Here is a 12,171-nt window from a genome sequence, read left to right as displayed (position 1 = left end):
ATTCTTTTCTGTTTCTCTTTCTTCAACTGTTTCTTCTTTCTGGACCACCTTTCTCTCTTAGTGTGTACACAGGGGCCAAACTTGGCTCCCCGAGGGATTCCTACCCTTCTCAGTTCCAGCACTAACAGACCCTGAGTAGCATCTCTCAGTCCCTAGTTACACTGGAGACAGAAGCAGAGTGGTCTGACTGGGCCTGGTGTCTTCCGCTGGACTGATTTTCTATGGCCAGGTGTAGAGCTTCCTGCAGGGATGGGGACCCTTTTTCAGATAATGGAAGGTGAGGGCTGGAAAACACTGCCACAGATGTATGTTACAGCAAAGAAGCACGGTTAGGAGATGTGAATCCATCATAGTGTGTGGGGACTAGAAGAGGAGCACACTGAAAGGAAACACAAGTAACACATGCCTTCTATGTTTTTGGCTCCCTCCCCCACAGGAACTATTTTCCTAAGCACCACTATGCCAATTTATTTTTTACAGGTTGCTCTAAAAAAACAAAAAATTAGCATAACATGTTTATGAAAAAACCTTGCTGCGGGGGAGGGCGAAGTTGGCAAACAAACTTAGAGTGTGTTATTTGTGTAAAAATACGGTAATGATTATAAATACCCACCTAAACATGAACAGCAGCATCATAAAGTGTAAATTTTGGACCCGACTCCACCTAGGGCCAGGATTCCATAGCTACTCAGAACGTCTGCTTTCTAGTGACAAAGGTAAGCTAGTCCAGAAGGGAACAATCAAGTATCTGAGAGAGAAGAGATGCCCTGTTCCATGAGGAATACTGAAGACCTGGAGGTGTTTCTCCTGGAAAACAGAAGACCCAGGGAGTTTGAGAAAGCCCGTCCTTAACAGCATCAGTGCTCACCCCATTGTCCAGCCTAGAAACTCAGACTCAGGTGATTTGTTTCAGCAGCCATAAAAAAATAATTAAAAAACAAAACAGTTGCCATTGATCCGACTCATGGAGACCCCACATGTATCAGGGTAGAACTTCACTTCCATAGGGTTTTCCATGGCTGACTTTTTAGAAGTAGATTGCCAGGCCTTTCTTCCAAGGCACCTCTGGGTACACTCAAACCTCCAAAATTTTGGTTAGCAACCAAGAGTGTTAACTGTTTGCAACACGCAGGAAACTAATACATCTAATTTGCTTCTGGATTCCCACTCCTGCTCCAATCCGTCCTCTACACCAAAGCCAGAATGTTCTTCCAAAACTTAAAGTCCTCATGAACCCACTCTGCTTACAGCTGTGGTCTGTATCCCACCACTCTTAGGATGGAGAGAATGCCCCTTCACCTGATGGACCTCTGCTGACTAACACCCACCCACCCGTTTCTGCCCTCCCACATTGGGCCTTCATACTTGCTAGTCTTTCTGCCAGGGCCCTCCTCCCCTTTGCCTGGTTAACTCCTACCCATCTTTCAATTCTCATCTCCTGTCGCTTCCTCAGGAAAACCTTTCCTGACACTTTAACCTAAGTTGCATTACCCCATCACATGCTCTCCTAACACCCGCAAACGTGGCTCATTTCTAACGCTCCGCGTGGCTGTCATTTTACAGGCACCTGTGGGTTCTCCCACACTGCACCCTGAGCTCTGTCAAGACAGGGACCATCGGTTTTCCTCACCCTGATAGTTCCAGGGCACAGATGGTGTCTGAATTGTGATCCAAAAACACCAAACCTACTGCTGGTCAAGTTATTTACCATTCAGGACGACCTCACGTGTGTCAGAGCAGAACTGTGCCCCATAGGATATTGTTGTTAGGTGTCGTCGAGTCAGTTTCAACTCACAGTGACTCCAAAGGACAGGGTAGAACTGCCCATAGAGTCTTCTAGGCTGTGATACGTACAAGAACAGATCACTAGACCTTTCTCTCTAGGAGCCACTGGGTGGGTTTGAACCGCCAACCTTTCAGGTAGCAGCCAAGCTCCTAATTGTTGCTCCACCAGGGCTCCTTACATAGGTTATTAAAAACCAAAACAACCAAACCCATCCCCATCGAGTTGATTCTGACTCACAGGGACCCTAAAGGACAAAGTAGAACTGCCCCACACAGGTTATTGGTTGAGTGCAAACAGTTTGTGCCACCCAGGGACCTTCTGGACCGTGATAGGTACTCAGAATATGTTTTTGAATAAATGAGTGGCTGAATGATTAAAATGCCTGAGATTCAAAAGTCTCATCATTGTCTCCCCACCCCCTCCCCAACATTGAAAAACTATCCAAAGCAGTATCTTTATTTCCGGGTGACTAAGCTCCTGCTTTCATGAAACTCTGCCGTAGGGTTGAATCTCTTTACACCCATGCACCTTATATTTTAATAATTAAAACGTCTTTTTGCAAGCACCCCCACTGGGAGCTCTGCCGTGCGCGGGAGGGCCGGGGTGACATGTAATAAAGTCTGATCATTTCCTCATGATGCCAGGCTGGGCAGGCGGAGGGGGCTGTTATTGTACTCCTAATTGCTGCATCCAGGCTGCTGTAAGTACGATGCTAATTGCTCAGTGAATGAATTGTGGACTTTTGTAATTACCAAACCTAATGTAGCTCACGTCATGTTTGAGTAAATTGATGCGAAGAGGGGAAGCTGCTCGGCTCAAAAGGCTCTGCCTCCTGCGTTGCTGTTGCTTGGGAACCAGCTGTGAGTTTCTTAACAGGCCTTGGAACTGCCCAGGAAGCCCCACACGTCTGGGTACGTCTTTCCATCGCCCTGGTGGAAAGTAGGCGAGTAAGACCTTGGAAAGGCCATCACACAGAGCCTTTTGCCACTGTGACAGATCACGGTCACCCTCTGGGTCTGTTTCCTCATCTGTATAGTCACCTGGAAGGCTTCCTTCAGCTCTATGATCGGTTACTAAGTGAACCGACATGTGGTCAGTTACTAAGGTTTAAACGCAAATCATATGAAGCCAATAATAGAAATTGATTGAAGTTTATTTAATATCCAATTTGCAAACAGGATGACATTTCAAATAGGGAGTCAAAAATGTTTCAAAGATGAAAGAACTTCCAAAGATTCTTATACCCCATCTTATGGACATAGCCCCAGAAACAGGCTCAGAGCAGTGTTTATATAACAATTTACACTAAAACACCTTCTACTCTGACCTTAGAGTTTCTGTTTCTCAAAACTGACGGCACACAGATAATTCTTTAAAAGAGCCCAATGCAGAAGGCAAAATGGTCTTTACTAAGCTACTTTCTAGGCTATTGATTGACATAAAGGTAGCTTTAGGAAACCAGTTTTCTCAAGGCTCAAGTTTCAAAAGATAATCTTAGGGCAATGACCCAGGTGGGTGAACCAACTCCTTGGACCCCAGAAATCTGGATTCCAGGAGAATTAAACTTCGTTCCTCACTAAGAAATGGATTTCTGTGCTAAATCAGGAATTAAATTCTGGGTTCAAGTCCTGCACTGATTATCAAATAACAGTATCCACCCAACTGCTTTGAGTCAATTCTGAGTCATGGTGACCCCATGTGTCTCAGAGTAGAACTGTGCTCCATAGAGTTCTCAATGGCTGATTTTTTGGAAGTAGATTGGCAGGCCTTTCTTCCAAGGTGCCCCTAGGCAGACTCAACCTCCAACCTTGTGATTAGCAGCAGAGTGTGTTAGAGTTTGTGCCACCCAGGGACTCCAACAGTGGCATTTATTGAGTGCTTACTACTTGGCTGTTGCTATTCTAATAAGCATTTTATGTGCATTATCTCATTGAATCCCCACAATAATTCTGAATGTTTGGAATTGTTCACAGAGCTAGTAAGTGGCAGAGCCAGGATTCGAACCCTGTATTCTTAACCATTCCATATTTACTATTGCTTTGACACTAAGCAAGTCACTTTTCCAGAACTTTGGTTTCTTTCACAGTGAAGATTCCTGCACCCACTACATGTCCCACCCTCTGCTAAGCCCTTTATAGATGTTAATTATATCATCAGAACAAAGCTGTGAAGTAGGTGGTACCTGCTTGATCAGGTCACACAACCGGTAAGGTCCAAAACCAAAAAAAAAACCTGTTGCCATCGAGTCGATTCTGACTCATGTCGACCCTATAGGACAGAATAGAACCGCCCCATACTGTTTCCAAGGAGTGCCTGGTGGATTTGAACTGCTGAACTTTTGGTTAGCAGCCGTAGCTCTTAACCACTATGCTACCAGGGTTTTCACCAGTAAGGTAAAAAAAAGCAGTAGTAATTCCTGCCCAGGGAATCTCAGCCTAGTTTTTCTTTTCTGTGTGTATCATCCACCAGACTACGAGGAGAGAACCCACTCACGTTCTGTAACTAGGAAACACACCCGTCTGCCCACCCACACCTCTAAAGAGCTGCTGCTTTTTAACCACGTTCTGGGTGTCCGAAAGGAAACCTCCACTTGGGACATCTACTGCAGCCCCGTGCCTCTTTTCTAGTTATTTCTGAACAGCTTACCCGTTTGAACATGAGAAGCAATCAGTTATGAAGTGAGGTGTGTGAAAAGTCTGCTGTGGCATTGTGCCAACACTCCAGGGCAGCAAACCTTCTCATGTGATCAGAAATATCAGATGGCTTCTCATTCAGGACACTCTCTTCTAGTGAACTCAGTGTAGGGGAAGGTGCCATTGGTCACCTTTGGAAGTGACTGCTTGGTCATAAAAGAGCACAAATGGTTGGCAGTATGTTTAGAGGTTAAAAATATGGGCATTGTACACAAAAGGACAGATATTGTATGAGACCGCTACTATAAAAACTCATGAAAAGGTTAACATACAAAAAGAAATAATCTTTGATGGTTATGAGGGAGGGGAAGGATGGGGATGGAAAAACGCTAAATAGACTTTAGATAAGCGGTTAACTTTGGCGAAGGGAAAGACAGTACACAATAGTGGGGAAGCCAGCACAGCTTGTACAAGGCAAGGTCGGGGAAGCTCCATAGACACATCCAAATTCCCTGAGGAATGGAATTGCTGGGCTGAGGGCTGTGGGGACCATGGTCTCGGGGAACATCTAGCTCAACTGGCATAACATAATTTGTAAAGAAAATGTTCTACATTCTACTTCGGTGACTAGTGTCTGGGGTCTTGAAAGCATGTGAGCGGCCAAATAAGATACTCCACTGGTCCCACCCCATCTGGACCAAGGGAGAATGAAGGAAACCAAAGCCACAAGGGAAAGATTAGTCGAAAGGACTAATGGACCACAACCCCCACAGGCTCCACCAGACTAAGTTCAGTACAACTAGATGATGCCGGCTACCGCCCCTGACTGTCCTGACGGCGGTCACAATAGAGGGAACTGGATGGAGCTGGAGAAAAATGAAGAACAAAATTCCAACTCACAAAAAAAGACCAGACCTACTGGCCTGACAGAGGCTGGAGAAACCCTGAGAGTGTGGCCCCCGGACACCCTTTTAGCTCAGTAACGAAGTCACTCCTGAGGTTCACCCTTCATCCAAAGATTAGTCAGACCCATAAAACAAAACGAGACCAAAGGGGTACACCATTCCAGGGGCAAGGACTAGAAGGCAGGAGGGGACAGGAAAGCCAGTAATAGGGAATCCAAGGTTGAGAAGGGAGAGTACTGACATGTGATGAGGTTGTTAACCAATATCATAAAACAATGTATGTACTAACTATTTAATAAGAAGCTAGCCTGTTCTGTAAACCTTCACCTAAAGTACAATAAAATAAAAAACAAACAAAAAAAAGCCCAGCATTATGGACACTTAGATATAATTGTTTACCTTCTTTGAGACTCAGTTTTTTTTTTTTTTTTATCTATAAAATGGAGCTAAGAAAAGTACCTACTACTTGTCGTTGTTGTTAGTTGCCATCCAGTCAGCTCCAACTCACGGTGACCCCATGTGTGTAGAGCAGAGCTGCTCCATAGAGTTTCAAGGCTGTGACCTTTCAGGAGATCACCAGTCCTTTCTTCTGAGGCACCTCTGGGTGGGTCCAAACCACCAACCCTTTAGCTGTAGCTGAGCACTTAACCATTTTCCCCACTCCTACCTACCACTTAGGATTGTGAAAATTAAATGGCATATGTCATTACTGAAGATAGTGCCTGGCACAAATCCTAACTGCTCAGTAAATTGAGCTGTGTATAATTTTTTGTTCTTATCACTAAAGTTTCTCTTGTATGAGCTTTGACTTCCAGGACATCCCTGCACCTCAGATTCTAGGGTGCAGCCCCATTTCACAGGGCTGTTTCCTTCTGAGCCCTTTTGTGATGACCCATAGTATTTAAGTCATTAAGCCATGATGTTTAGGCGTAAGAGCAATGGGTAGGAATCTGGAGTCCTTGGCCCTGGCCAGTTGCTGCTGCTCACTCAGCAGGATTCTCAGGACACCACTCCACTGCTCTGAGCCTCACTTTACTACTCTGTACAATATCAGTCTTATCGCCTGCCTGAGCTGCCCTGCAGGCCCTACTGTAATTATAACAGGAGCCTGTGGATGGGAAAATCAGTTGGTGCTGCATTAGGTCACACATGTGCCAATCAAGGGCTTATGATTCTAATAAGGGAGAGAGGCAAGGTCTGGAGCATTCCATATCTCGGAGTGTTTTAGGTTTTATCTATAAAGGGAAAAGGGGAGGAAAATATTTGTTAAACCGTAAAGTGCTGTACATATATTATTACTATTATGTACTGTATTAATTACTATTCTTATATACTCATAACTAAAGGAGGTACTGGAAACTAAAGAGGTACTGGAGGAAAGATAAATAGATTCATTATAGCTTCAGTATACTGAGCTTCTACTACATGCCAGACCCAGTGCTGCTGGCTTCCTTACTTTATGTTTTTAATCTGCATAGGTATCTTCTGAGGTGGGTATCATCACCCTTGGTTAAAGAGGAGGAAAGTGAGGCATAGAGAGATTAATAATTTGCCAAGTATCAGAGAGCTGGTAAGTGGTACAGCCTGGATTGGAAACTAGGTCTGCCTGGCTCAAGCCATGGTCTTGGTCACTATATTCCATAGCTCAGTCTTCTAGTTGGACGGACAAGGTAACGGAAGTCCACATGGCGGAGTCTGAGAAAAGTTTTAAAGGCTGAAGCTTCTGGTACTATTAAGTACCACAGCAAACTGGGTACGGAGTGTTATATTGATATATGCAGAGTATGACCACGTCTTACCACCTTCACTGCTACCATCCAGGCCAAACCACTATCTTCTATCATGTGGATTTTTGCTGTAACCTCCTAATTGGTCTCACTGTCCACACCCCACCTCCATTCCATCTATTCTCAGTAGAGCAGCTGGAGAGTCTACTCTGAGGTCAGACCAGGTCCGTGTCTGCTCAAACACCTGCAGTGGCCCCTCCTCATATGAAATAAAAGCCAAAGCCTTGTAGGGATCAGCAAGGACCCCCTCTAATTTGGCCTTGGCTACCTTCCTGATCTCAACTTCTTCCACTCCTCCCCTTGCTCCTCTGCCCCAGCCCCCAGCATGTGAGCTGCTCTGTGAGGACTCAGACTCAGGCCCTTCAGTTCTCCTGTGCTACTCGGCTAACACCTGCTTCTAGCCAGCTAAGAGGACTTATTTATTGGAGATCAAGCTTCCCTAGTTTGGGCACTGTTAGCATAGGGGCTGGATAATTCTTTGTTGTGGGGGCTGTCCTGTGCATTGTAGGATGTTTAGCAGCATCCCTGGCCTCTACTCACTAGATGCCAGAAGCATGCCTCCCCCATTTTGACAACCAAAAATGCCTCACCAGACATTGCCAAATGTCCCCTGGGGAGCAGAATATCCCCCTCCTGGCACTGAGAACCACTGTTCTAGATTATACCTGGTCCCTGGGCTGCGTGAGAAACAGTTAAGCACAGAGTTGTTTCATCAGGTAAACTGGATTTGATTGGATATGTCTTCACATATTACCTGTATTCCCTTGGCAAGTCACTTAATCTGACTGTACCTCATTTTGTTCAACTGTAAAATGGGAATAACAATAATAACTACCTTATCGGGCTGTTGTGAGGCTTGAGTATGGTCATATTTGGCAAGAGTTTAGTACAGTATCTGACACATAAATCAGGAATATATTATTATAATTCAATGCAAAGCATTGGTGTAAGTAAGTCACCACCAAGTAGTTTTGTCAGCATTTGATTCCAAATAGTGAATTGGTATTTTATTGTTCTCCTTCTTTTGTTTTGTCACTGAACGATTTTGGTGACGGCCTCAGAGCAGTGGGCAGTGATCATGTCCCTGAACTCTGTAGAAATGTCATAAGAATGACTGCCAGACACTGGAATCTGGGTAACTGATGAAGAGGCATGCCTACAACTGAGATTGATTCAAATACAATTAGTATATTGAATACAACTATGCAACACTGCTGAGAAATAATAAACACTTGTCAAGTAGCTAATTTCACTGCAATGCTTTGAGTCAGCTGGCTGCCTGATTGATCTAATTGATTTACTCCTCCAAATGGCACTGAAAGGAATCAAAGTATCAAATACTCTTACCTTGTCTTTCAGGCTGGGAGGGGTTCGCTAATCTTGGCCAGACTTTGCTAGTGATGAACACAGAACTGTCCGTGCTAGAGGGGGTTTAGGATAATGGGGTACAGCTTGAGGTGGTACATAGGATTCATTTTCATAAGTTCCCAAAAGCCCCAGACTCGGAGGAAAGAAATCTGGATTCTAGGCCATGCTCTGTCACTCACTGTGTAACCCTAGGCCTGCCATTTTCCCCACCTTTAAAATGAGCAATCTGGGCTAGGATGCAGCTCTTTGGTCTCGCCTATCTATGAAGTACCTCCTCATTCCTGCTCCATGCCCGCTTCTACCTCCCCATGCTCTCTGAAGCAGGCAGTGAAAGAAACTCAAGAATGGAGGGAATGTTCTCTTTGGTGCATTTGAAGGATGCCTGCTGGATTCTCATACCTGCTTTGCTTCCTTCCTAGGTACACAGTTCTGCACACTGGACATCACCAGGAACTCGAGAAGCTGCCCATACACAATGACCCAGAATCCCTGGAATCATGCTTTTGATGATGGACATGGCACACAACTAAGCCATTCATTCCCACTCATGTTTGCATGAACAGGACACCCTGACATCACTCCTGACCCTCATCATCACCAGTGAGGCACGAGGCAGGGGGCACCAAAGGCCCAGGGAACGTACAGAAGGACAGTGCTGGGCAGGAACCAAGGCCAGAGCAGAAGAGGCTTTCAGAATTGTGAAGGTACCTCAGGCATCTGCAGATCCAGCTTCCCACTGAATGCAGGATTAGCATCCTTCTACAACATCCCCGGGAGCTGGACAATCTCTGCTTGTATACTTCCGGGGACAGGAGCTCACTGTCTCCTGATACATTTCCTTCTATTGTAGGGAAGCTTTGATTAGAAGGAAGTTCTTTCCTTTGTTGGAACAGAAGTCTTTGGCTACTCCAGCTTCCATCTGGAACCATGCAGTTTGCTCCCTCCGCCCCTTCAAAGCCCTTAGCTATTTGAAGAAAATGATCTGCCCCACACCTACCTCTTGAAGTACTCTCTCTAAACTAAACATCTCAAATTCCTCTCTACTCTGGCCATCTTTTTGGATATGCTTCAGTTGGTGAATTCATCAAGTCTTTCTTAATGAAATTAGGCTGATATACATGCCAAGACATCTGTTCAGAAGCGCTGCAGTACTGACAAGATTTTGACTTATACCCTTGTTTATGGCCATTGATCAGTTTTCTTTTCTTGGAGAGAGTCTATGCTTAGGTTTCGGTTTTGAATCCGTTACCAAAAGGCATCTTTATGGCTGGCATTTGATCTGGTGTGTGTGTTTAAAGATGACATTTTCTCATTGGCATATTGGCCACGAGACCATTGGAATGAATCTTGATTCACTTCCCTTCCATGGCAATGGAAAATGAACCTACACGTTTCCAGAGAATGTTGATTGGGAATTGTCTTAAAACTCATATTTTGTGGCAGAAACTAAGTTGCTCCCATGGGCACTTTTTAGGGGCACCTGGTCTCAGCGCTTGGTCTCAGGCAAGGCAGTTTGTTCCCTTGGGCAAAGACATCACCACAATCCAATTTACTGGCTCTCTTGGGAAGCTTCATCAGACCCCTGCCTATGAAGCTCCTGGGGCTACTGTTTTTCCATCCAGACAGTTTTTACCAGCATCTCATTCCCTCCAAACTCCTAAGGAGATGCTTCCCTTTCAATGCCAAAGCCAACACTGTCCCAGTTTCCTAATTTATCTGGCAGTGGCTTATCGTCCCAGGATGAGATTCACAATGAGAACAAAATTTTTCAGCCACCTTTCTTTCAGCTTCTGATAAAATTGCTATTGGAAGGACTTACTGCTGGTCCTTACAGTGAAACAAAGGGAACAGAGAATGTGGCAGTGGTGGGATACATATGTATCACCCACTACAAGATAAACATGTGACAGAAATGTCAAACCCCATAGAGTTCTCCTCACCCTGATACTTGGTCTGTTGACCCTGCTCTCTTCCTAAGTGGTCCCAGAAGCCACAGCTGCCTCCTCCTCACCTGTTTCATTCCTGAGGGCGAAACCCACTAGCCCTCCCTCTTCTCTCTGTCCTTAGATATGGTGAGAAGGGATGAGCAGATCCAACGTAGGACTTGGGGGACCAACTGTCTTGCTTTTAGCATCAAAAGTCCCACATCACAGGAAACTCTTCAGTTCCGGGCAAACTGGGATGGTTGGATACCCTATGATAGGACCATCCCTGTGCTGAGAACAACAGGCCCCCTCACAGTTACATTTCCCTTCTCCACTTTTGCATGAGAAGGGCAGAGATGAGCGAATTTGGAGGTCCAGAGTTCTCCACATGCTGTGTGAACAGTCTCTGTTCTCCAAGGAAAAAGAACTTGTTAGTGAAGGACTAAGGCAGAGATCCTACGAACCAGATTACAGGGAGGAGGAATATGTTTAGTGCAGCAGGTCAACTTTGTTTTATGTCCCCAAAGTTGATAGGATCTACTATTTAATATGTTCATGCATACATATATACATACATAAATACCAGTGGGATTTTTTTCCCTATGAAATGCTTCTCTCCCCAGGAGCTTAACAAGCGTATCTGCTTATGTAAAATATTATTTCTCAGTGGCAGGCCTCCTATATTAAATGGCAGCTTGGATTCAACAGGGATCCACAGATGGCAACAGAGGTGGGAAAACGAGATCCTACCATATCATGGCCCTCTTCCCAACACACGCTCCTGTGTGCCAGCCCATATTGATGTCTGTAGAGGTCACAGCCACTGCAGACCAGGGAAAGGACAGCAACTGTGGGAACAGTAGCCCTGCTATTGCCAAGAAGGTGGTCCCCTTTGCAGAGGAGGCTTCTCTAGCATGCCTTACTCTGTTTGGACCAAGGCTGGAGATGACGTGCGTAATGCATCAAATACCCTCATTGAAGGCTCACAGGACAGGAGCAGATCTGTCCAACCAGCTGCTGGTCTGGCATTACTTAAGCCTGTGACTTCCAGGAGTCCAGGCAATATAGTGTGTGTATGGAAGACTCAGAAGGAGGACACTTAACTGTGCCTGAAGAATGGGCCCTTCTTTTCTGAGAAGGCCAGACTCATCCATGAAGCCTACAGTGTCCAGAAGGAAACGCTCCAGGGGAAGAGGGAGATGTGTGGCCCTAGCCATGGATGCCAGATGGGCCTTGATCAATGGGGCGATGGATGCTGCGATCCGACTGTCCCATGCCTGGGCTTGAAGAGATTCTCCTCTGTTTCCTTTCAACTCACTATCCCAGCAAGAGGACTGTCCAGGAAGGGGCCCTGAAACATCCAGGCCAGCTCTCACCATGAGCAACTAGACAGCAAGAGACAAAAAACAAATTCTTCAACTGACACTCAAGTATGTGCTTGTAGAAAAACCTTTGCTTTCTGAGATTTCCCCTGGTCTCACCAACATTTCCACTCTACGCTGCTAACTTGCCCTGTCCTGAAGTGAATTGCTGTTCAGCTGAGGAATGGGGGGGCTTGGGAGGGGGTGGGGGGTGGGCAGGGGAGGGGACCCCGAGAGGGGCTGGGGAGTGGATATAACTCAATAGCCTTTAATGTTGTCTTTAAGTTGGAACAAAAATGATGTCTTCTTGGTGATGTGCTGTTTGCCCTTTTAGTGTTGTATTTGTTTGGTGAGACGTCAGTGTTGCTCTTTTCTTTTTCCTATTACTCTGCTGTAGTCAAAATCC

At 45.4% G+C, this 12,171-nt stretch overlaps 1 protein-coding gene across 1 annotated transcript in view; it reads left to right on the top strand.

Moving 5' to 3' along the window:
- HTR4 (5-hydroxytryptamine receptor 4) overlaps positions 1 to 11,941 on the top strand; it is a 241,495-nt gene extending 229,554 nt beyond the window's left edge. The window contains exon 7 of the mRNA XM_049874018.1: positions 8,899 to 11,941. Coding sequence (XP_049729975.1) covers positions 8,899 to 8,986 — 88 coding nt within the window. The 3' untranslated portion in view covers positions 8,987 to 11,941. The remainder of the gene's footprint in view (positions 1 to 8,898) is intronic.
- Positions 11,942 to 12,171: the final 230 nt, after the last annotated feature.

Source organism: Elephas maximus, chromosome 2 (genome assembly GCF_024166365.1).
Source record: "Elephas maximus indicus isolate mEleMax1 chromosome 2, mEleMax1 primary haplotype, whole genome shotgun sequence".
Taxonomy (NCBI): Eukaryota; Metazoa; Chordata; class Mammalia; order Proboscidea; family Elephantidae; genus Elephas; species Elephas maximus.
The sequence above is the reverse complement of the archived record's forward strand: the minus strand, read 5'-3'. Positions and strand labels throughout refer to the sequence as shown.